Consider the following 27,919-nt stretch of genomic DNA (forward strand, 5'->3'; position numbering starts at 1 on the left):
TACTTATAACAGTAGGTGGTGCTCTCAGTGTTTCTATGAGATAGATTATATACTTATAACAGTGGGTGGTGCTCTCAGTGCTTCTATGATATGGATTATATACTTATAACATTAGGTGGTGCTCTCAGTGTTTCTATCAAATTGATTATATACTTATAACAGTAGGTGGTGCTCTCAGTGTTTCTATAAGATGGACAATATATTTATGACAGTAGGTGGTGCTCTCAGTGTTTTTATGAGATGGATTATTTACTTATAACAGTAGGTGGTGCTCTCAGTGTTTCTATCAAATTGATTATATACTTATAACAGTAGGTGGTGCTCTCAGTGTTTCTATCAGATGGATTATATACTTATAACAGTAGGTGGTGCTCTCAGTGTTTCTATCAGATGGATTATATACTTATAACATTAGGTGGTGCTCTCAGTGTTTCTATGAGATCGATTATATACTTATAACAGTAGGTGGTGCTCTCAGTGTTTCTATCAGATGGATTATATACTTATAACAGTAGGTGGTGCTCGCAGTGTTTCTATGAGATAGATTATATACTTATAACATTAGGTGGTGCTCTCAGTGTTTCTATAAGATGGACTACATATTTATGACAGTAGGTGGTGCTCTCAGTGTTTCCATGAGATGGATTATATACTTATAACAGTGGGTGGTGCTCTCAGTGCTTCTATGATATGGATTATATACTTATAACATTAGGTGGTGCTCTCAGTGTTTCTATAATATGGATTATATACTTATAACCCAAGGTGGTGCTGTCAGTGTTTCTATGAGATGGATTATATACTTATAACAGTAAGTGGTGCTCTCAGTGTTTCTATCAAATTGATTATATACTTATAACAGTAGGTGGTGCTCTCAGTGTTTCTATGAGATAGATTATATACTTATAACAGTGGGTGGTGCTCTCAGTGCTTCTATGATATGGATTATATACTTATAACATTAGGTGGTGCTCTCAGTGTTTCTATAAGATGGATTATATACTTATAACATTAGGTGGTGTTGTCAGTGTTTCTATGAGATGGGTTATATACTTATAACAGTAAGTGGTGCTCTTAGTGTTTCTATGAGATAGATTATATACTTATAACAATAGGTGGTGCTCTCAGTGTTTCTATGAGATTGATTATATACTTATAACAGTAGGTGGTGCTCTCAGTGTTTCTTTGAGATGGGTTATATACTTATAACGGTAGGTGGTGCTCTCAGTGTTTCTATGAGATGGATTATATACTTATAACAGTAGGTGGTGCTCTCAGTGTTTCTATGAGATAGATTATATACTTATAACATTAGGTGGTGCTCTCAGTGTTTCTATAAGATGGACTACATATTTATGACAGTAGGTGGTGCTCTCAGTGTTTCCATGAGATGGATTATATACTTATAACAATAGGTGGTGCTCTCAGTGTTTCTATGAGATTGATTATATACTTATAACAGTAGGTGGTGCTCTCAGTGTTTCTTTGAGATGGGTTATATACTTATAACAGTAAATGGTGCTCTCAGTGTTTCTATGAGATAGATTATATACTTATAACAATAGATGGTGCTCTCAGTGTTTCTATGAGATTGATTATATACTTATAACAGTAGGTGGTGCTCTCAGTGTTTCTTTGAGATGGGTTATATACTTATAACATTAGGTGGTGTTGTCAGTGTTTCTATGAGATGGGTTATATACTTATAACATTAGGTGGTGCTCTCAGTGTTTCTATAAGATGGACTACATATTTATGACAGTAGGTGGTGCTCTCAGTGTTTCCATGAGATGGATTATATACTTATAACAGTAGGTGGTGATCTCAGTGTTTCTATGAGATAGATTATATACTTATAACCTTAGGTGGTGCTCTCAGTGTTTCTATAAGATGGACTATATATTTATGACAGTAGGTGGTGCTCTCGGTGTTTCTATGAGATAGATTATATACTTATAACAGTAGGTGGTGTTCTCAGTGCTTCTATGATATGGATTGTATACTTATAACAGTAGGTGGTGCTCTCAGTGTTTCTATCAGATGGATTATATACTTATAACAGTAGGTGGTGCTCTCAGTGTTTCTATGAGATAGATTATATACTTATAACAGTAGGTGGTGCTCTCAGTGCTTCTATGATATGGATTATATACTTATAACAGTAGGTGGTGCTTTCAGTGCTTCTATGATATGGATTGTATACTTATAACAGTAGGTGGTGCTCTCAGTGTTTCTATGATATGGATTATATACTTATAACAGTAGGTGGTGCTTTCAGTGCTTCTATGATATGGATTGTATACTTATAACAGTAGGTGGTGCTATCAGTGTTTCTATGATATGGATTATATACTTATAACAGTAGGTGGTGCTTTCAGTGCTTCTATGATATGGATTGTATACTTATAACAGTAGGTGGTGCTCTCAGTGTTTCTATCAGATGGATTATATACTTATAACAGTAGGTGGTGCTCTCAGTGTTTCTATGAGATAGATTATATACTTATAACAGTAGGTGGTGCTCTCAGTGCTTCTATGAGATGAATTATATACTTATAACAGTAGGTGGTGCTCTCAGTGTTTCTATGAGATGGATTATATACTTATAACAGTAGGTGGTGCTCTCAGTGTTTCTATCAGATGGATTATATACTTATAACAGTAGGTGTGGCTCTCAGTGTTTCTATGAGATGGATTATATACTTATAACATTAGGTGGTGCTCTCAGTGTTTCTATAAGATGGACTATATATTTATGACAGTAGGTGGTGCTCTCAGTGTTTTTATGAGATGGATTATATACTTATAACAGTAGGTGGTGCTCTCAGTGTTTCTATCAGATGGATTATATACTTATAACAGTAGGTGGTGCTCTCAGTGTTTCTATCAGATGGATTATATACTTATAACATTAGGTGGTGCTCTCAGTGTTTCTATAAGATGGACTATATATTTATGACAGTAGGTGGTGCTCTCAGTGTTTTTATGAGATGGATTATATACTTATAACAGTAGGTGTGGCTCTCAGTGTTTCTATGAGATGGATTATATACTTATAACATTAGGTGGTGCTCTCAGTGTTTCTATAAGATGGACTATATATTTATGACAGTAGGTGGTGCTCTCAGTGTTTTTATGAGATGGATTATATACTTATAACAGTAGGTGGTGCTCTCAGTGTTTCTATGAGATAGATTATATACTTACAACAGTGGGTGGTGCTCTCAGTGCTTCTATGATATGGATTATATACTTATAACATTAGGTGGTGCTCTCAGTGTTTTTATAAGATGGATTATATACTTATAACAGTAGGTGGTGCTCTCAGTGTTTCTATGAGATAGATTATATACTTATAACAGTAGGTGGTGCTTTCAGTGCTTCTATGATATGGATTATATACTTATAACAGTAGGTGGTGCTTTCAGTGCTTCTATGATATGGATTGTATACTTATAACGGTAGGTGGTGCTCTCAGTGTTTCTATCAGATGGATTATATACTTATAACAGTAGGTGTGGCTCTCAGTGTTTCTATGAGATGGATTATATACTTATAACATTAGGCGGTGCTCTCAGTGTTTCTATAAGATGGACTATATATTTATGACAGTAGGTGGTGCTCTCAGTGTTTTTATGAGATGGATTATATACTTATAACAGTAGGTGGTGCTCTCAGTGTTTCTATGAGATAGATTATATACTTATAACATTAGGTGGTGCTCTCAGTGTTTCTATAATATGGATTATATACTTATAACATTAGGTGGTGCTGTCAGTGTTTCTATGAGATGGATTATATACTTATAACATTAGGTGGTGCTCTCAGTGTTTCTATGAGATGGATTATATACTTATAACAGTAGGTGGTGCTCTCAGTGTTTCTATGAGATAGATTATATACTTATAACAGTGGGTGGTGCTCTCAGTGCTTCTATGATATGGATTATATACTTATAACATTAGGTGGTGCTCTCAGTGTTTCTATAAGATACATTATATACTTATAACATTAGGTGGTGCTGTCAGTGTTTCTATGAGATGGATTATATATTTATAACAGTAAGTGGTGCTCTCAGTGTTTCTATGAGATAGATTATATACTTATAACAATAGGTGGTGCTCTCAGTGTTTCTGTGAGATTGATTATATACTTATAACAGTAGGTGGTGCTCTCAGTGTTTCTTTGAGATGGGTTATATACTTATAACGGTAGGTGGTGCTCTCAGTGTTTCTATGAGATGGATTATATACTTATAACAGTAGGTGGTGCTCTCAGTGTTTCTATCAGATGGATTATATACTTATAACAGTAGGTGGTGCTTTCAGTGCTTCTATGATATGGATTGTATACTTATAACAGTAGGTGGTGCTCTCAGTGTTTCTATCAGATGGATTATATACTTATAACATTAGGTGGTACTCTCAGTGTTTCTATAATATGGATTATATACTTATAACATTAGGTGGTGCTGTCAGTGTTTCTATGAGATGGATTATATACTTATAACAGTAAGTGGTGCTCTCAGTGTTTCTATCAAATTGATTATATACTTATAACAGTAGGTGGTGCTCTCAGTGTTTCTATGAGATAGATTATATACTTATAACAGTGGGTGGTGCTCTCAGTGCTTCTATGATATGGATTGTATACTTATAACAGTAGGTGGTGCTCTCAGTGTTTCTATGATATGGATTATATACTTATAACAGTAGGTGGTGCTTTCAGTGCTTCTATGATATGGATTGTATACTTATAACAGTAGGTGGTGCTCTCAGTGTTTCTATCAGATGGATTATATACTTATAACAGTAGGTGGTGCTCTCAGTGTTTCTATGAGATAGATTATCTACTTATAACAGTAGGTGGTGCTCTCAGGTCTTCTATGAGATGAATTATATACTTATAACAGTAGGTGGTGCTCTCAGTGTTTCTATGAGATGGATTATATACTTATAACGGTAGGTGGTGCTCTCAGTGTTTCTATCAGATGGATTATATACTTATAACAGTAGGTGTGGCTCTCAGTGTTTCTATGAGATGGATTATATACTCATAACATTAGGTGGTGCTCTCAGTGTTTCTATAAGATGGACTATATATTTATGACAGTAGGTGGTGCTCTCAGTGTTTTTATGAGATGGATTATATACTTATAACAGTAGGTGGTGCTCTCAGTGTTTCTATCAGATGGATTATATACTTATAACAGTAGGTGGTGCTCTCAGTGTTTCTATCAGATGGATTATATACTTATAACATTAGGTGGTGCTCTCAGTGTTTCTATAAGATGGACTACATATTTATGACAGTAGGTGGTGCTCTCAGTGTTTTTATGAGATGGATTATATACTTATAACAGTAGGTGTGGCTCTCAGTGTTTCTATGAGATGGATTATATACTTATAACATTAGGTGGTGCTCTCAGTGTTTCTATAAGATGGACTATATATTTATGACAGTAGGTGGTGCTCTCAGTGTTTCTATGAGATTGATTATATACTTATAACAGTAGGTGGTGCTCTCAGTGTTTCTTTGAGATGGGTTATATACTTATAACGGTAGGTGGTGCTCTCAGTGTTTCTATGAGATGGATTATATACTTATAACAGTAGGTGGTGCTCTCAGTGTTTCTATGAGATAGATTATATACTTATAACATTAGGTGGTGCTCTCAGTGTTTCTATAAGATGGACTATATATTTATGACAGTAGGTGGTGCTCTCAGTGTTTCCATGAGATGGATTATATACTTATAACAGTAGGTGGTGCTTTCAGTGTTTCTATGAGATAGATTATATACTTATAACATTATGTGGTGCTCTCAGTGTTTCTATTATATGGATTATATACTTATAAGAGTAGGTGGTGCTCTCAGTGTTTCTATCAAATGGATTATATACTTATAACAGTAGGTGGTGCTCTCAGTGTTTCTATGAGATAGATTATATACTTATAACATTAGGTGGTGCTCTCAGTGTTTCTATAAGATGGATTATATACTTATAACATTAGGTGGTGCTGTCAGTGTTTCTATGAGATAGATTATATACTTATAACAATAGGTGGTGCTCTCAGTGTTTCTATGAGATTGATTATATACTTATAACAGTAGGTGGTGCTCTCAGTGTTTCTTTGAGATGGGTTATATACTTATAACGGTAGGTGGTGCTCTCAGTGTTTCTATGAGATGGATTATATACTTATAACAGTAGGTGGTGCTCTCAGTGTTTCTATGAGATAGATTATATACTTATAACATTAGGTGGTGCTCTCAGTGTTTCTATAAGATGGACTACATATTTATGACAGTAGGTGGTGCTCTCAGTGTTTCCATGAGATGGATTATATACTTATAACAATAGGTGGTGCTCTCAGTGTTTCTATGAGATTGATTATATACTTATAACAGTAGGTGGTGCTCTCAGTGTTTCTTTGAGATGGGTTATATACTTATAACAGTAAGTGGTGCTTTCAGTGTTTCTATGAGATAGATTATATACTTATAACAATAGATGGTGCTCTCAGTGTTTCTATGAGATTGATTATATACTTATAACAGTAGGTGGTGCTCTCAGTGTTTCTTTGAGATGGGTTATATACTTATAACGGTAGGTGGTGCTCTCAGTGTTTCTATGAGATGGATTATATACTTATAACAGTAGGTGGTGCTCTCAGTGTTTCTATGAGATAGATTATATACTTATAACATTAGGTGGTGCTCTCAGTGTTTCTATAAGATGGACTACATATTTATGACAGTAGGTGGTGCTCTCAGTGTTTCCATGAGATGGATTATATACTTATAACAGTAGGTGGTGATCTCAGTGTTTCTATGAGATAGATTATATACTTATAACATTAGGTGGTGCTCTCAGTGTTTCTATAAGATGGACTATATATTTATGACAGTAGGTGGTGCTCTCAGTGTTTCTATGAGATAGATTATATACTTATAACAGTAGGTGGTGCTCTCAGTGCTTCTATGATATGGATTGTATACTTATAACAGTAGGTGGTGCTCTCAGTGTTTCTATCAGATGGATTATATACTTATAACAGTAGGTGGTGCTCTCAGTGCTTCTATGATATGGATTATATACTTATAACAGTAGGTGGTGCTTTCAGTGCTTCTTTGATATGGATTGTATACTTATAACAGTAGGTGGTGCTCTCAGTGTTTCTATGATATGGTTTATCTACTTATAACAGTAGGTGGTGCTTTCAGTGCTTCTATGATATGGATTGTATACTTATAACAGTAGGTGGTGCTCTCAGTGTTTCTATGATATGGATTATATACTTATAACAGTAGGTGGTGCTTTCAGTGCTTCTATGATATGGATTGTATACTTATTACAGTAGGTGGTGCTCTCAGTGTTTCTATCAGATGGATTATATACTTATAACAGTAGGTGGTGCTCTCAGTGTTTCTATGAGATAGATTATATACTTATAACAGTAGGTGGTGCTCTCAGTGCTTCTGTGAGATGAATTATATACTTATAACAGTAGGTGGTGCTCTCAGTGTTTCTATGAGATGGATTATATACTTATAACGGTAGGTGGTGCTCTCAGTGTTTCTATCAGATGGATTATATACTTATAACAGTAGGTGTGGCTCTCAGTGTTTCTATGAGATGGATTATATACTTATAACATTAGGTGGTGCTCTCAGTGTTTCTATAAGATGGACTATATATTTATGACAGTAGGTGGTGCTCTCAGTGTTTTTATGAGATGGATTATATACTTATAACAGTAGGTGGTGCTCTCAGTGTTTCTATCAGATGGATTATATACTTATAACAGTAGGTGGTGCTCTCAGTGTTTCTATCAGATGGATTATATACTTATAACATTAGGTGGTGCTCTCAGTGTTTCTATAAGATGGACTATATATTTATGACAGTAGGTGGTGCTCTCAGTGTTTTTATGAGATGGATTATATACTTATAACAGTAGGTGTGGCTCTCAGTGTTTCTATGAGATGGATTATATACTTATAACATTAGGTGGTGCTCTCAGTGTTTCTATAAGATGGACTATATATTTATGACAGTAGGTGGTGCTCTCAGTGTTTTTATGAGATGGATTATATACTTATAACAGTAGGTGGTGCTCTCAGTGTTTCTATGAGATTGATTATATACTTATAACAGTAGGTGGTGCTCTCAGTGTTTCTTTGAGATGGGTTATATACTTATAACGGTAGGTGGTGCTCTCAGTGTTTCTATGAGATGGATTATATACTTATAACAGTAGGTGGTGCTCTCAGTGTTTCTATGAGATAGATTATATACTTATAACATTAGGTGGTGCTCTCAGTGTTTCTATAAGATGGACTATATATTTATGACAGTAGGTGGTGCTCTCAGTGTTTCCATGAGATGGATTATATACTTATAACAGTAGGCGGTGCTCTCAGTGTTTCTATGAGATAGATTATATACTTATAACATTATGTGGTGCTCTCAGTGTTTCTATTATATGGATTATATACTTATAAGAGTAGGTGGTGCTCTCAGTGTTTCTATCAAATGGATTATATACTTATAACAGTAGGTGGTGCTCTCAGTGTTTCTATGAGATAGATTATATACTTATAACAGTAGGTGGTGCTCTCAGTGCTTCTATGATATGGATTATATACTTATAACATTAGGTGGTGCTCTCAGTGTTTCTATAAGATGGATTATATACTTATAACATTAGGTGGTGCTGTCAGTGTTTCTATGAGATGGATTATATACTCATAACAGTAGGTGGTGCTATCAGTGTTTCTATGAGATAGCTTATATACTTATAACAGTAGGTGGTGCTCTCAGTGCTTATATGATATGGATTATATACTTATAACATTAGGTGGTGCTGTCAGTGTTTCTATTAGATGGATTTTATACTTATAACAGTAAGTGGTGCTCTCAGTGTTTCTATGAGATGGATGATATACTTATAACAGTAAATATACTTATAACAGGAAATTTCACATTATGTATATTATATAGTCAACTTTCGCGAAATTGAATTTCGCGAAAGTGAATTTTGCGAAAATGGATTTAGCGAAATTTTACATCATATATGTTATATAGTCAACTTTCGCGAAATTGGATTTCGCGAAATTTCACATATATATTATATAGTCAACTTTCGCGAAATTGAATTTCGCGAAAGTGAATTTCGCGAAATTGGATTTCGCGAAATTTCACATCATATATATTATATAGTCAAATTGCGAAATTGAATTTCGCGAAATTTCACATTATATATTATATAGTCAACTTTCGCGAAATTCATTTTCGCGAAAATCTGTTTACTATTTTCACCTCATTAATTCCTTTGGACACACCCATCATTCTTCAATTCATTATATAAGCGTTGCATGAACTGATGGAATATTCTGCCTCCTTAACCTTCTCTTGATGCCTACTTATATACAGACTTGAGAATTTGGGTCGATCGATCGTTGATACCATAAGGCTTGTATGCTTCAGCTAGAATTCTGTTAGCCGGCTACTCGCGATTAAGTTCGTTGAGTGTCGCTGTGTTCAGGCTGTTGTGTGGACAAGCGCCTTGGCATTTGACCTGATTGTTTTCCTAGGTTTACCTATGGAATTCTCCTGTTTGGTTTGGCTTAATCATTCCATAACAGTCTCTCGACCAGTAAATAGATGAAGATGATGAACTAGTAAAGGGGCATACATGGATTAATATGTGGATTATTTTGAGGATAGCTCCAACTCAGCGTGAGTATATCAATATATAAAACTTATATCAAAAAAGTAAATAATATTCGGTTGTATTTGTCACCAAGTTTATTTCGATATAAAGTATATATGTATATTCAATTGTAAAATATAGAAAAAATTTATGTCAGTTCTTCTAGTAATTTAACAATTTGGGAAGTTCCTTGAATATGTACATTGTCAACACCTTCATTTTCTTCGTTATTAAGACTTTTACTAATTTTTCCATTCCAATCATATCTATCTAGTATAGTTTTTTGAACTACATGATCTCGTGTATCTGTTTCAGAAATTTTTAGCATAACTGTTAGAAAATCTTCTATTGAAAATCCTCTGCTCCAAAATATTGCAAAGAGAAGACAGTAATCTCCACATGTTGTTGAAAGAAATCCTTGGAGTAGAACATCATTCCATTTAATTAACTTTATTCCAGAAAGTTTTAAGATTTGAGCGACATCTGGATATGTTGAAGGATCTCGTCCTGTTGAATCGAAATAATTAATTTCGGATTTTGTTCGAATAACTCCTATCCAGTGTTCTCCTGGTTGATAAGAATAGTGTGTGTTAAAAATATATATTCCTTCATTCGATAAAAATTGTTCTTTAAATTCATTTCTTGCACAGACAGCAAAAAAATGATTATTAGTCATGTGATCTTGGGAAAGAACATCGGAAATATTTGCTGTATTCATCCTTAGAATATGCTTCCACCACTGAGTCGAACGCTAAAGTCAGAAGCGATTTCCATCATTCCATCTTTTTGTATATATGTATTAAGATAGACATTTTCTGGTGTTGCAGTCCGAAAACCGATATCGATTGTTAGTGAAACATGTCTCATTAAATGAAAACCTTCGGATGAGAGATCTCCTGTCAAATCGAAAGCGTATATTGCAAGTTCAGTTTCATATTCAGTCAGTCCAATTCCACTTCCTTCAGAAGAAAGATCTTTTCCCATTGCATTTAGAAGTTGTACATATGGTCGAGTATACATTCTATTTTCAAAATTTGGAGTATATCGTTTTCCAAAAGGTAGTCCATCAATTTGTAGTTCTACATGACTCACATCGTAATGACCAAATTTGAAAGGATTACGATTGTATGATCCATTTTCTCCATCGTGTGATGAAAGTGAAACAAGTATTAAATTTGGTCTAAGTGTGTTATCAGCAATTTTAATTTGAGTATGGGTTAATCCAGTATTCACATTATAAGATCTGGTGTATACCCGAGAAAGAGGATACTTTGCATTAACACCATTAAGTAGTTTTTCGTTATGTAAAAGCTGAATTGTTTGGTTGATTTTTAATTTTCGAAGATGAAGTACACATTTCGTCAACTTTACTTTTCCCCCTCCTCCAGGAGCAGCTCCTGTTGCCATCAGACAATAACTTGGTTTACTTCGGTCTAGTTCTAATTTACAATTCAATCCTGGAATGAGATATCTTTCCTGTTGAAAAATGCTAAGATGGAGTCGTCCAAAAAACTCAAATGTGTTTGATCCTCTAATAAGATTCTTTCTTGCTGTAGACGCAGTATTATCGAAATCCGCACCATCTTTTGCAAGATTATCATCTTGAAACCATCCTTCTGCTTTTAATTGGTATTGTTTTGCTTCTCTGCTATTATTGAGAAGGGTTTCTATGAACGATCTCATAGGATAATCACTTGAATGTTCAACAACGGATCCATTAATTTTGAATGTTGCTGTTTTGATTAGCGAATGAAAAAACGCATCCCTTGGTACAACATTTACGTTACCAACAGTATTGTCTAAATTGGAACCATCGTCCTTGACTACTTTTCCTTCGATTTGCAAATATGAATTACTTAAATCGATATAGTGATCTACATCTCCAGGTATTTCAATTTCAATTGGTCCATATTCACTGAGTCGTGACGGACCTAATTCACTATAATATCCGTGCTCCACCGAACTATGTGTGCCCGGAACATCAAATATACCCAAACTTTCGTTTATCGTAAAAGGAGAACCCGTTATTTTTAAACCTGTTGAACCAATCTCTCCAGAACTCATCTTTCACTATTGATGTATGTCAATGAAATGAACTAAAAATATTGAGATAATAATATATAAAACATTTCAAATTTTAAAAAATATTTGGAGTGGCTTTTCTCCGTCGTTTTGCAGGTTTGCTACGGTTATTTAATTTTCTTTTCCCAGGTTTTCTAACTCTTGGAATTACTACTTCATCTGTTTCTTCTTCTTCTTCTTTTGGTCTCTCTACCATGTTATTAAGATAATTGGATGCAGCATCTAACCCTTTTTTCCCTAATGAGATAGCCGTTTTTTTTGCTAGAGGCGCAACAGCTTTTGCTAATTTTTTAAATATTCCTCATAGTCGTCCATTTCCCATCACTCTTTTTCCTTTATATGGTGTCAATCCGCCATTTCCTGTTTGATTAGACGTGTAATATTGAATGTAAAAGTTTTTTGAGTCTTCTGGAGTATATGGAATTAATATGGAATTCATAGTTTCTTTCTGAAATGAACCGTTAGTATAACCTTCCCTCCATCAAATGGTACTTTTTCTCCATCATCACTTGTTATAAGGGTCTCTATCACATCAGTAGAAATTTTATCTACTTCAACATAATGCGCTTGACTGAATTCTGTATAAACTCGAGAGAACTTCTTTCCACTTACTGGGACAACTCGTAACAATCGTACATTTGCATCTCCAACGAGTCTGTTACTTACAATTGATGAATATACGTATAATGATGTAAATCCATAGTTGATATCCGGAGATGTGATGTTTCCGTGTTTTCCCACATTATAAGTTATCTTTGGATCTAATCCTAAGATATTTGCGAAATCTTGTGAAAACGAAACCTGAACACTCGAATCTCTTACATACAACATAGATTTGTTGGATATTTTGTCGTATTCGAATTCTATAGTTGGATGGAAATTGAAGGATTTTAGAACATCATGAGCTCGTTGAATTACTTCATCTATATCTTCGTATCTTCCATTTCCAATTTTTATGTCGAAACGACGAAATCTCCCATTAAGTTCCGCTTTTGTGATGCTTATTATCCCTTCTACTACATTTGGCCAATTATTTAAAAACGATATATCTTTTAGAGCAACTTCCCATTGTCCTTCTGTAAAATCTACATATCTGGCTAGTCTAACTGTAAAGTTTGAATTAGTATTTTTAGGAAAGTCACTAAAACTAGCATCAGAAGGAAGAGTTACGAACTCCGACATTTTCAATTCTTTCAATGAAGTTCAATTCCTTATCATCCTCTTTTATTTAACAAAATCTCTTTCATTGACCCAGCTATTGAATGAATCAGGATATCCCATCCATTTAACGAGTATTTCCTTTGTTCTTCCTCGTTTCCGAGATTTGAGAATTTTCTCGATTCGAAAAAATGTGGGTTTTTTTACTTTCTGTAGTTCATCTTCATAAAAAGTTCCATCAACCGGTTCGTTTGCCAAATCACGTAATTTATAGATAATCGGTCTTTCAAAATCAAGTACTTCTGTAATTTGAAAAACTTCAACCGTCCAATTTATTGTGAAACCTCTTTCGAAAGCTGTTCTAGCTTTACTAATACGAACGTAATCATCAATATTGAATTTGGGAGTACTGTCAGAACTATATTCTCCATTTTCATAAATCCTATTCCAGATTCTTTCTTGATTTTCATAATTTACATCATTCGGTTTTATTCCTAATGTTGTGTGAATAGTATTGTTATATGCTTTTACCATTTGTGGTAAAACATCAATATATCTACGTTCATCCGAATATGTCATGAATCTATACATCTTCATCCGTAATGTTTTGTTGAATCGTTCTATGATGGAAGCTTTAATTGTCTCATTCTCAGATGTAAACCATTTTACTTTATTTTCTTTCAAAACTTTTTTGACATCTCGATTATTAAACTCTTTTCCTTTGTCTGTTTGAAAAACTCTATAATTAGTTCCATCCAATACTTTTTTAAGGCTTTTGCTACCAATATACCTGATTTGTTAACAAGAGGCTCTACCCATGCTTTTCTTGAAAAAACATCAATCATTGTAAGTAAAAATGTAATTCCATCATTTTCAGCTCGATGAGATCTAACATCCATTAAATCAGCCTGTAATTGTTCACCAACTCCTGCAACAATTGTAGGTCTTCTTCTAAATTTCGTTTTTATTTGTTTGTGTAACGTATAAGCATCTTCACCACTTAACCAATCTCTAACTTCTTGTTCGCTTTCTTTTCTCCGAAGTGCTTCAATCAGTTTTCGTGCTCCACCTAATGAAGATGGTAGATCTGGGGTATAATAGAATTCATTTAGTAAGTCGTCCATTTTCCTCTTGTTCCTACATAAGGTTTTCGTGAAGACGATCTATTCGAATTGGTTTTTGATTTATTTGATAAATTCGAGTTCGACTCCTTGATAATTTTTTCAAATAGGTTATATTGTTTCTCAAATGAACTTGGAGAAAAGGGAGAAGATACAATTGAACTATCTTTAACACGAATCTTTCTTTCAAGAAGATTTCGTAAGTTCTCAGGTTTAATCTCTCCTGTAGATCCTGTTATTTTCCCGGTTAAAGAATCATAATTTCCAGACTTTTCCAATTTTTCCAGAAGTTTTTTCACTTTAGTTTGATCTTGTTTCGAACCGAAGTCTTCAACTATTGAAGAAATGGAATACGATCTAGAAGAATTTGACGATGGTTCTTCTTCGTTTAACTTCGGTTGTAATAATGTGTCTTCTTTTTTGGTGAATCTTTTAAAACTGTAGAGTCTTGAGACGAATTATCTTCGGGTAATTCAGGTGTATCTTTCTTTAGAGTTTCTTTTGAATTTTGTGGAGCTGAAGGTGTTTGTGACATCATTGAAATCGGTTTTCGAATAGTCAGAGACTGTTGAATTGGATAACTCCGAATTGAATTCATTTCATCTAAAAAATTTTGAAGTTCAGCTGCATACAAATTAACTTTGTTATAGTCTGAAATAGTGTTATCGTTATTAATTTGACGCATCCTATCTCTGGTCTCCTTAACCTTACTTACTCTTGGATTTTCTAATGGATTAAAACGAAGTGACGAACTATAGCCATCATTGATAATTTTTGAATCCTGTTGACTTTTAAATTGGTTCCTTTTGTACTCGTCTTCAGAAACCAAAAAAATTTTTTTTGTGTACTTAGGAAAGCTCATCTTCCTGCTGAATGATTAATACAAGTTGAGGGATGGCTTTATAATCCGTTTCAATAATCCTCTTCCGTTTTGCAAAATCTTTCGTTTATATTTAAGCGGTTTGTTTTCATTGATAATATTCATCAACTCCTTTTTATGTTGACTCAGAGAATGGCATTGATTTTTCGTTAAAGGTACATTCCCATATATAATATTTTTAACAATTTCAAGTAATGTTCTAATTACTTCTTCTTTCATATGAGGTAAAGCAGAACTTGCAAGTTCATCTGTAAGACTGTTCAGTATTTGCAGAATTACTCTGTTTTTTTTCATTCTCTTAGAAAGTGGAGAATTATCCATGTTAACTTAATTATCTTCTTTTTCGTGGTTTAAACAATCCTCCGAGCAATGGTTCAACTAATCCTGGGAGTATAGCACCCGCGATCGGACCTAGTAAAGCCGATAAAAACCCTCCTTTTTGCAAAAGTTGTTTCTTTTCCAAATTCGATGTTTTAGGACTAATCAGTCGAGCGATATTCGTACTTTGTCGACTCAAAGCTTTATACTGAGCATCAGTTAGTCGTTCTTTTCTTATAATGAGTAATTTCACACAATCAATAATTGCTAAAATTAAATCCGTTTTAGCATTTTTAATAATTGAATGTTGAGAAGAAATAGAATCACCAACTAGAGTTAATAAAGTTAGTAAATTTCGTTGAATTCTTTTTGTTTCAGCCATATCTATGTGATAATTTTAGTGATGTTATAGTAATCACTCAGAGGAAGATACAGAAGTAGTATGGTGAATATTTAAGGAGAACTTGGAATATATACTTGTTTTATTTAATTATGAAATACCAATCAAAATCGATTGCTTAATTAGGCTTATAAATAATCATAGGCGTAGAGTCAACAGGAGGGAAATTTCCCATAATTCTCATTGTATCATCGGTTTCTTGTCGGAGGTCCAGTCTCATGAAGGAATATGGTGAAGATGTTGCATCTCGGTAGGATTCCTGAAAATATTTAACTTGTCCAGGAAAAACTTGTTTTCCTAAAAATGTGATTGATGTAGAATCCCTGGGGTTTTTTCCTATAAAAAAATAGTGACTATTCAACGAAATTGTTCTAAGTTTACCAAAGAATAAGTTTTGTGTAATAGTAAAAATACTAATATTTAGATGGTGACTTTCTCGAGTATACAAATTGTTAGCCATCTTGATATTTGATGATAATTCCTCCATTAGATCATCAATGATCATCCATCTATTTTCTCCATCTTTGGGAAAAGTACTCGGATCTTTCAATCCTTCATGAAATTCCACTCCTTTCATATCCTCAAAAGCTTCCTGCCATATTCCATAGCAATATATAATTTCGATTGGAGAAGGGGTAGATATTAATTGAGATTGTTCAATCAACCGTTTAACGAGTTGAGTTTTTCCTGATCCTGTTGGTCCTGTTATCATAGATGTGAAAGGAGAATGTAACCTCACATCAATTGATTGTAGTCCGTCTTTCTCCATGTTTTGATAATTACTAACATTGAAGTTTTCATTTCAACTAATTATAATGATGAGGAGATGTTTTCAAAAATCACACTTTCATTATTCATAAGATTTTGAAAAAATACTTCTACATAGTTCACAGTAGCATTCATCTTTTCTCCTGTAATCCGAATAAAAAAATATTCAATCAAAGATGAAGCTACAGTTATTGCAAGTAATATTAAAACCGGTCCAAAAAATTGAAGCAAACTTTGTCGAAGCGGTTTTGATGTAGATTTAGTGATGTTATCAAAATGTTTATGTAATAATACAGCATTTTCAACTAATCCATCTGTATTATCTTTTTCTTCTTCACAAGATTTGTAAACTTTAGAATTATCCTTATGAATAGTTTCCATAATTTTATATATTTTTATATTCCTTCTAGTTGAACGAAATTTTTCATAATGAATAAATCATTCGACTTTCCCCTTTCTTATTACTCATCTTTAAAGAGTTTTATAACGAAGGGAGACTTAACCGATTCCACGAATAGACACGCCCGAACTCGTCCAACATCAGCGTTCATTCAACCGAAACGACATAACACCGTTCACCCCACCGGTCGCCAACCCAACCCCAACCATTTGACGATCGATCGCTCAACTCGTCGACACCCGAACCCCAAACCCATCGCATCGAAACCCGAAACCATCACCCTCTTCACGTCATCCTTCCCACAATTCCTCTCGACCAGCACCGCATCCTTCCCACAATTCCTCTCAAACTTCATAACCTTAGCTCCCAACACTCACACACCTACCCCCCAAACTTTCCATCAGACAACACCATTCTCCGAGGTTCTCGGGCTAAAATGTACCCAAAATCTCACTTTAAGTGCAAACGTGTGTAGATCTGCTCTCTACATACTACTTATGGATTATATACTTATGACAGTAGGTGGTGCTCTCAGTGCTTCTATGATATGGATTATATACTTATAGCAGTAGGTGGTGCTCTCAGTGTTTCTATGAGATGGATTATATACTTATAACATTAGGTGGTGCTCTCAGTGTTTCTATGATATGGATTGTATACTTATAACATTAGGTGGTGCTCTCAGTGTTTCTATGAGATGGATTATATACTTATAACAGTAAGTGGTGCTCTCAGTGTTTCTATGAGATGGATTATATACTTATAACAGTAGGTGGTGCTCTCAGTGTTTCTATGTAATGGATTATATACTTATAACAGTAAGTGGTGCTTTCAGTGTTTCTATGAGATGGATTATATACTTATAACAGTAGGTGGTGCTCTCAGTGTTTCTATCAGATGGATTATATACTTATAACAGTAGGTGGTGCTCTCAGTGTTTCTATCAAATGGATTATATACTTATAACAGTAGGTGGTGCTCTCAGTGTTTCTATGAGATAGATTATATACTTATAACATTAGGTGGTGCTCTCAGTGTTTCTATGAGATGGATTAAATACTTATGACAGTAGGTGGTGCTCTCAGTGTTTCTATGAGATGGATTATATACTTATAACATTAGGTGGTGCTCTCAGTGTTTCTATGATATGGATTATATACTTATAACAGTAGGTGGTGCTCTCAGTGTTTCTATGAGATGGATTATATACTTATAACAGTAGGTGGTGCTCTCAGTGTTTCTATGAGATGGATTATATACTTATAACAGTAGGTGGTGCTCTCAGTGTTTCTATGAGATGGATTATATACTTATAACAGTAGGTGGTGCTCTCAGTGTTTCTATGAGATGGATTATATACTTATAACAGTAGGTGGTGCTCTCAGTGTTTTTATGAGATGGATTATATAGGCCTACTTATAACAGTAGGTGGTGCTCTCAGTGTTTCTATGGGATGGATTATATACTTATAACATTAGGTTGTGCTCTCAGTGTTTCTATGATATGGATTATATACTTATAACAGTAGGTGGTGCTCTCAGTGTTTCTATGAGATGGATTATATACTTATAACATTAAGTGGTGCTCTCAGTGTTTCTATGAGATGGATTATATACTTATAACATTAGGTTGTGCTCTCAGTGTTTCTATGAGATGGATTATATACTTATAACAGTAAGTGGTGCTCTCAGTGTTTCTATCAAAAGGATTATATACTTATAACAGTAGGTGGTGCTCTCAGTGTTTCTATCAAATGGATTATATACTTATAACAGTAGGTGGTGCTCTCAGTGTTTCTATGAGATAGATTATATACTTATAACATTAGGTGGTGCTCTCAGTGTTTCTATGAGATGGATTAAATACTTATGACAGTAGGTGGTGCTCTCAGTGTTTCTATGAGATGGATTATATACTTATAACAGTAGGTGGTGCTCTCAGTGTTTCTATGAGATGGATTATATACTTATAACAGTAGGTGGTGCTCTCAGTGTTTCTATGAGATGGATTACATACTTATAACAGTCGGTGGTGCTCTCAGTGTTTCTATGAGATGGATTATACACTTATAACAGTAGGTGGTGCTCTCAGTGTTTCTATGAGATGGATTATATACTTATAACAGTGGGTGGTGCTCTCAGTGTTTCTATGAGATGGATTATATACTTATAACAGTAGGTGGTGCTCTCAGTGTTTCTATGATATATATTATATACTTATAACAGTAGGTGGTGCACTCAGTGTTTCTATGAGATGGAGTATACTTATAACAGTAGGTGGCGCTCTCAGTGTTTCTATGATATGGATTATATTCTTATACTAGCTGTGCTTCCAGGTGTTGCCCGGGTATTAAAAATCAGCTTATAAATAATGAGAAGTAATGAGAGTTGCATGCCTCTTGCTATTAGCCTGGCATGTTGCCAATAGGGAATTTGAGTAAGCTTCCTAATGTGAGCTATTCGCCTCCGTGACGTTACGCAATCACCCGTGTCGTGCGCGAAACCGTTGGTTATTTGCTCTCATATAGCGAAATATGTCAGCTAGCTAACAGATCAATCTCTGGTGAAGGGGAGGGTCCAAGATCAAATCTTCTTCGGTACGGATTCTTTATTCCAAGATTCTAATAATCGGTAAAGCTGGACATACTGAAAACAGATGACATTAAACAGATGACAAACCTTGAGAAATATATATACATATATATATAGATTGTAACCATCATTAATTATTCTGCCACCATTATATATATACCAAATATGGCATTAAGTAAGTTATCATAACTTTCAAGCCACACAGTCTATAAAAATGTTTTGAAATCAAATTTATCAGCATTAAATTTTACACCAGCTTGCTCCATAAAATTCCACAACAATTCCAATGTTGCAAGATGAGCTTGGTCAGTTTTTTTTAACTGTTTTCGATACAACCATGATCACATTCAGGTCAGACAATTGACCAACATTATTACAGCTTACAGCATTATTATTACTTCTAAAATAAAAATATTCCCAGCAGTGTTATTGCTCAATAAAAATCACCGAAAGTCTTTAAATCTAAAATTAGTGAAACCCTTGTAAGCAACAAATTGCAATGGAGAATAAAGTTTTTGCAAAATGAAACTATGCCTGGGATGGGTTGAAAACATATTTTCTATTGGCCTAACACATGCCGATAGTTGTTTAAATTTGTTCGAGCATGGATACGATAGTCTAATTAATCAACTACTCACTAATCAGAATTGTTTTGTATGAAGCCTACTAAAGTTGCACCATGCGGCTTTTAGCTGTACGCAAACGTTTTGCCGAGCCAGGCGTATTACGCTGCTTGTGGTAGTGAAGGAGTTGAACAACTGATAAACGATTAATATTTACTACTAGCGTAATAAAGTTGATAGTTGATAGTGTTCATAATGTACATAATCTTATCAGCTGTATTTGAGGCAATGACGGTTAGTAGCTGTTTGTTTTTATAGACATATATGAGAAGCAATGGGATACCAATGGTAGACTTACACTACAGCATGTAGATATTCTAGTTCGACCTGATGAGAAGTCACTCTTCTGTTCTGCTACCAGACTATCAGGTGTTTGTTACACACTTTTGTTTTACACCATCTTCCTCCACTCTCCAGATTATATAGCCTTGTTTGAAAACACAGAAACGCAGGTAAAGCGATAGAGTTGAGCATTTTACAAATATTTGTTTCCTACTGATAAGTCCTCTCCGGTGCTGTTCCTGTTCTATACTCTCCATTCTATTAAGTAATCCATATTCCTGCCAATATCTTATCTCTAATTCATCTTCATTGAATAATCTATCTTCGCTCTTGACTGTATTTCGTCTGAATTGTTTTTAGAGGATAAGTTTGCAGTCGGGACACTATCAGGAGAAGTGTTAGTATGTAAAATTAATCACAGGATGGAACCAACTGAATATCCTGCCTTCCTCTCATATTCTCCTGTAAACTGCCTTTTGAAGCTGCATGGTGTAAGTCACTTTTTACCTTCATTTTAGTGCTTTATTATTGGCTGAATTAGTTGCGTGTGACCCTCACTTAACAAGGTCATTTTTTGCACAGTAAACTATTTGCTGAAGTAAACAAATGTAGAGAACCTGCTGACTATATTTGGTAGGTTAATAAGCTAACCAGCAACCCATTAGTGATTATATTGCTGACATATTACCATTGAATGTAGTAGCAGCAGGCCTGTTCAGACAGAGTAACACCCTGATTGGTTTGTTCCTTGCTCCTATAATCTTGCTATTTCCGGTTACACGCACATGGAAATCCCAATTTCATTTCTATACATATATCAGTTTGTTTTTGTTTACTGCAAGCGCAAGCTCCGTTCTATGTCTATGTCTCTATGTATGATTTACGCCAAGCTTTCAGACCTCATACAATATTTATTGTATGAAAGTTCAGTGTTGATATGTCACATGGGGACATCTCAGCATTCTTCTAGTCTAATTGTTGATGTGAGCCATATACATATATGTTTAAAACACGATAGTGTTTTTTTACCATAAGAACTGACTGGAACGTAGGAGCAAGTTTTGACTTATCTGAAGAGTAGTTTGAAATTAGTTCTGTTATAAAGCTTTTCTATTTATTTTGCTCATGACTGGAATCTAATTGTCCAAAACATGTTCATAGAATAATCTCTATAAAACCCTTTTGGGAAGGTGTAACCTACTCTTGAGCAGAAACTGGTAGAGCAGGAGTCAGGACAATTACATGATGTACATAAGCTGTAAAGGGAAGATTTATTGTTCCATCAGTTTCTCAGTTGTGTTCTACACCAAGCTTGCTCAACCGTTGGTACCTGTATTATTGTACTTAAGGTGCGTTTACACCAGGCCGATTTGTCGGAGTTGCTTCAACTCCGATAGAGTCGGAGTTGGAACCGCTTCTAGTCTGTCTACGATTTGTAATACGTTTTTGCAGAGGCTTTTACACCGGACCAATTCCAACTCCGATTATACAAAGTGGGTCAATATTTTAACCAATTAAATACAACATCGATACCTATTCCATTTTGAGCGCTTATCACTATAAACGGAAATGATAACCTTGTCATTGATTCATAGCACGCCCACACTGCTTCTTACAGTAGTTCTTATAGTAATAATAGTAATAGTTTAGTTCATCAAAATTAATTTTTTTCAATGATGGAACAAGACAACGATGATTTACTACTATGTTGTGCTGCAGCCGTTATAGTTTTAGATGAAGGCGAAGAAAAACAGGTACGTACGCATATTTTAATTTGGATATACATTGTATAGTCAATTATTTAAGCTATTCATATTGTTAACATTTAATTTAACATTATTGTTCACGGTTTTTCCCCAATGTTTCAATTCACATAATTTTATTAATTGTCACTGTACCCGGTTAGACCAACCGTTAGAAATAATATTGCTTAAATTTATCGAAATCTCACTATATCTTAGTAAATCCACCATTGAATCTCCCTCTGACAATTTCTATGTTCGACAGTACCCTAACAAGACAAACTACATCTAAACTACTTGGCTTTGTCATCAACCAGACCACATTTCATTTGTTTCAAATAACATATCATCTAACCTACGTTTATTTTATAACATTCGTCATCTGATGAACTTTGATATTGCCAGACTATATTACTATAATTTTATCCATTCGTATCTTATATATGGCCTACATGTGTTCTACCCTACAACACCTGTAAAATCTTTTAAAACCAAACTCAAACTACGCCTACTATCCTCTGACCAATAATACCATTCACCATCTAGTCTTACCCATTTTAACATTATACGTTGGTTGTTTTCACAACTAGAAATTTGTTGTCATAGTTATGCATAACTATTTTCACAGTTTATGTTTGTCCACTTTTTGTTAAACACTGCGTTTTAGTTAGTTTACTTGCTGTAGTACCTTGTGGAAAACATATTGTAAAATATGACTATTGATTACCACAATAAAGATTGCTCATATATATATTGCCTATTAATTTTCGAGAAAATCTTTCTTCGATTTGTGACCCAAACCGACTTTTCACATGATTGTACTACTGCATGTTCTGTGTATTTGTAGGAAGATTTGAGAAAGGGTAAACCATGGGTCGGTCCAATTACTGGATCACGTACCATACATGGTGCTTTTTATTCAACTGTGCCAAAGCTAATCGATGCTACTGGTGATGACAAGCTATCGTCCAACCGGGTTGGCACATTCCAAAATTACTTCCGATTGTCTAAAGAAGAGTTTTGCTTAGTTTTATCGAAAGTGGAGCTAGAAATAAAGAGACTAGATACTCACTATACAGAAGCTATTACTGCCGAAGAAAGATTGATGGTAACACTGAGATATTTAGCCACCGGTGCTAGTTTAACTCAGCTGCATTATGAATGGTACATCTCAGTTGCTAGCTTATCACAAATAATTCACGAGACTTCAAGAGCAATATACAATTGTTTACAAGTTTACTTTATTAAAACTCCGTCTAGTGTGCAAGAATGGCTCAACATCTCGACTGATTTGGAACAGAAAAGGAATTTCCCAAATGCCATTGGTGCCCTTGACGGCAAACATGTCATGATGAACAAGCCTTGGCGTGCTGGGTCTGAGTACCATAACTACAAGGGACAGGAATCAATTATCTTGCTGGCTATGTGTGATGCCAATTACTCTTTTACGTATGTTGATGTTGGGGCACAAGGTCGAGCTTCAGATGGAGGTGTGTTTGAAGTCAGTACGCTGCAGGCATCATTGACCAGCAATAATATTAATGTACCGCCTGCCCGCTTGCTGCCAGGGTGTAAAGAACCTTTACCTTATGTAAAATTAGCCGATGAGGCCTTTCCTTTAAAATCTTACTTGATGCGACCATATCCGAAAAGGGTTTTGACAGATGAGAGAAGAATTTTTAATTACCGTTTGTCACAGGTTAGAAGACTAATTGAAAACTCTTTTGGATTTCTCTCTTCGACATGGCGAATTTTACTTCGTCGCATTGATATTCAACCAGATAAAACTACAACCATTGTATTGGCTTGCTGCGCTCTTCACAATCTGATTCGTAGTTCTTGTCATCCTCTTGAAGGAACAGTGCCACCATTACCTCAAGAACCGTCTAATCTAGCAGACATTGTACCTAGTGTTGAAGCTCGACCCGTTAGACCAACTGAAACTGCTAAGATGGTTCGGGAACAGTACTGTGATTATCTCAACAAAGATGGAGCAGTCTGGTGGCAGAGAGAGTACGCATTGTTACAATGATACAAGTAAGCTTAATTTAAAGCATTTTATAACTAGGTTGCTTGAAATTCATCTCTTGTGTTCTGACATCTCTCATCAGCAATTTGTGTGCAGTGATACAAATAATTGCAATCATTTCAAAATTTTTCACCTGGTTCACCTGTAGTTTGGTGAGCATATCTAAGACTGTTTCTTGCAGTAGTGAATGATAATTACTTATGTTTTAGATCTGTCAAGCATTGGTAACACAGTCATGTATTGATGAATTATTATTAAGTTCGATGTACATCAACCAACACTGCAGGAGTTCATTTGATCGCAGCAATTATGGTGTTTGCCATCTACTGTACAGCAGTTAAAAATTTGGCTCAATGGTACAGTCAATGTCTAAAGTGCATGTTTATTGAATATTTGAGTCCTATTGATCTGTGTAAAAACATTCTCACTTATGACATAAACAGTGGTGTGCAAAATAAACTGGACCTCTTTTGTGGGAAACTAAATATCTCATTTACCAACTTTGTTATCCACTGTAAATATAGTCTGTAAATTTAGTCCATGGCCACAAATTATATATTAAATTACTCCTATTTTTGTCCTTGTTTCACATATATAAACGAAGCAGCTGTTAAATTAGTTTTTTTAATAATTATGTAGGCTGAATTCTAATCATTTCAATTTTTTGAAATGATGCAAATTAAAAAAAATGAAATGTTCAGATTTTAGCCTACATAGTGATTTAAAAACATAATTTTATAAACTGTTTTATTTACATATTTGAAATAAGGGCAAAAAAGGGATACGTTTAATATATAATGTATGGTTATGGACCAAATGCACAGTAGGTAACCATGTTGTACATGAGAATTTTAGTATACCCATAAAAGAGGCATATATGCAGAAAATATAAGCTTATGATTATATAAAGAACTTGCTGGTACTATAATATTAAATAGCTCGGATCAGTGTCAGCTTCAGCTGATTGACCATATATAGGTGCCGGTGGTTGCTCTTGAAACCGAGCCTCATGAAGAATTTGTTGAATCTTCAACAATGTGGTCGAGGCTACTTGTTTGCTTGAACTTTGGCGGAGCTGCTCAGCAATCATCTTGCCAGCATAGTCAAACTCATCTAATTTTGTGTTCCTACTTTCTTGCACTGTCATCATAGTGTCTGTTATAGCTTTTAAAGCTTTAGCTCTAGTTTCTTCAGGCTCCGACCTCTTGCGCTTCAGTGACCGGAATGCCTGAACTGCAGTTTCAGGTTCGGGCGCACTTTCACCATTCAATTCCTCGAGGCTGGGAGACGAGGCAATTGGTACAGCTAACACCAATGAATCTGATCTATCCATGTCATCTTGACTGGCTGAGTCTGTCGGTGCTGAAAAAGATGACGAATATGAGTTATTTGTTGATTTGTCATACAGTAGCGTGGGTATTGTTAAATGCACCAGGTACAATTTGTAAAACTGTAAATAAACTATGTACCTTCACTAGGCATCTCAATACTAGACTCAGTCTGATTGACATGCACCGTCGCTGAAAGGAACATTAGGCTGGTGTAATATGGCCAAGATGGTCGATAAGCATCTCCAGCCCCTGCACCTGACCTCTGAGAACCGAGTACTTTTTTATATTCTTTCAGCCAGTACGTACGTAGCACTTGATATTTGGCTTTGACAATTTGAACTAAAATGAAACGAACAGCTAAATAAATAATTAACACATTGAATGCTTGTGTAGGTAAACGTGAGTGATCTCTAATAAAACCATCAACATTGATGAAAATAGGTTGCAGTTTGGCGAGGGTTCGAATAAAAGTGATTATTATTAAATTTGTGGTAATAAACAAACTATTAACATAAACATTAATAATGTTTAATTACTAAGTGTTTACTACCTTTGCTAGATCAGCTGTTCACACTATAAAACTGCAGTGCTCACTAGTGCTAGTACTACTAACCTGTGCTGTTCAGCGACTTGGCTAACTCCACATACTGTCCTTGAGCCCGTGAAAAATGCTCCGGATGCGTATGGTTCCATATGTAAAATCTAGGTTGTAACTCTGCAATTAACTGCTCGGAACTCAGTGATTTCAATGCTAATTTTAACTGATCTTTAGGTACTACGGAATAAACAGCCATGTTTTATGATTATATTTCCCCGCGCAATTGCGAAATTTTGCAATATTACGAGATATGATTGGTCAATAGATTGTTTCACTCCAACAAGGACGGCTGTCAAAATCGGACCAACACAGTATGTAGCATTCTACCGATTTTGTGTCGGTGACGAAGATAAAGCAGTGTTTACAACCAATTTGCCTTTTACACCAGGCCGATTTTGTTGGAGTTGAAACAACTCCGACAAATCGGCCTGGTGTAAACGCACCTTTAATTTCTTTGGTTGTGTCTGGCAAGCTGGCTGGCATGGGATGGATTGCCGTCTGAGCATTAATTACAGATTATATTTTTACACAGGACTTGCTGCTGGTTGTCTATGAGAAAAGCCTCCACGTCGTCTCCTTGCTTTCTCGAAAGTGTGAATATGCACAGACATTCTCTTCCTCCCTTGGTCTTGTATACTATGTTCCAGCAAGGTATCATTGAGTTTCTGTCTAGTCTCAAGTCAGCAAGCAGCATCATTGCAGCTTTCTGGCATTGCATAGTCTATTTGCTTGTTTCATGGCAACCACTAACAGTAGCTAAATATTTTTTTAGCTGCTATTAGTTTATCTGTATCTCCACAAAATTCTCTACAACCCTACAACCTATTTGAAACCCTATGTTGTCAAAGTGAGTGTTTTTTATTTTCCCAAAGTCGTTAATCAAAAACGAAGGCAAAACTTCCGGAGCCAAGTATCCCATTCAATTTTCTTTATTGCTATAACATGATCAACACAATAGACGTGAATTTTATTATGTAAAATCTCTAGGAGTTTATGATTCTGTTTCAACCAATCAAAAGCATTGAGTTTTTTTCAAATAGTCCAGAAATAGCCCAAGTCAACGTTTTATTTTGTCCAAACTATCAAAGAATTTTAAGCTTCAAAGAACACAAAAGAGTATTAATCACACAACTTCTACAATCCTAGTTATAACTCTTCTTGTTGCTTGATGTAAACATGTCTTCTGTAGTGCAAAATAATAGAGTTACCGTGATGAAAAGGTTTCAGTGCTGCTCAGTATGATGGTAAAGGCTAATATAAGAGGTTACAGGTCACGAAACATGTGTAACACTACATTTTGGTTCTTGAACAAATAATTTCCGGCACTTTAAGTGCAATTTGGAAATTATTTCTTGAACTATTTTTTCCTATTGTTATATAATGAAAAATTTAGTAAAGCTAGCTATTTCATGTATCATTAGGAAGGACATTTTGTTTTGAATAAAATGCAGTTTTCAGTTTGAAAAATACTAAATACTTCTCAAGGTATGAAAGATTATATATGGCGATGTCAGCTTTTAAAATTAAAAAAAAATCATTCTGACTTGATGAGTTAAGATGTCCTAGTCATATAACATACTACCAGACGACCGTAGGGTGTGAACTTTCAGTATTTTCACTTTTTCAATAGGTTTTTATATCACCTGATGAACCTGATAGCCACACACAACACTTCATTTATATTGTTTAGTATTTGCTTTTACCAGAACTTACATGCTGCAGTACACCCATAGTATGTAACTTACATGCTACAGTACACCTATAGTATGTAACTTATATGCTGCAGTATACCCATAGTATGTAACTTACATGCTGCAGTACACCCGTAGTATGTAACTTACATGCTGCAGTACACCCAGAGTGTGTAACTTACATG

At 34.9% G+C, this 27,919-nt stretch overlaps 2 protein-coding genes across 2 annotated transcripts in view; one reads left to right on the forward strand and one right to left on the reverse strand.

The window, feature by feature from the left end:
* LOC137389874 (uncharacterized) overlaps positions 1 to 27,919 on the reverse strand; it is a 549,220-nt gene that overhangs the window by 56,200 nt on the left and 465,101 nt on the right. The gene's annotated exons all lie outside the window — the stretch shown is intronic.
* LOC137392140 (uncharacterized) overlaps positions 1 to 27,919 on the forward strand; it is a 74,274-nt gene that overhangs the window by 38,223 nt on the left and 8,132 nt on the right. The window contains exons 4-6 of the mRNA XM_068078767.1: positions 20,320 to 20,430; positions 20,704 to 20,834; positions 26,576 to 26,694. Coding sequence (XP_067934868.1) covers positions 20,320 to 20,430; positions 20,704 to 20,834; positions 26,576 to 26,694 — 361 coding nt within the window. The remainder of the gene's footprint in view (positions 1 to 20,319; positions 20,431 to 20,703; positions 20,835 to 26,575; positions 26,695 to 27,919) is intronic.

This window comes from Watersipora subatra, chromosome 3, assembly GCF_963576615.1.
Source record: "Watersipora subatra chromosome 3, tzWatSuba1.1, whole genome shotgun sequence".
NCBI lineage: Eukaryota > Metazoa > Bryozoa > Gymnolaemata > Cheilostomatida > Watersiporidae > Watersipora > Watersipora subatra.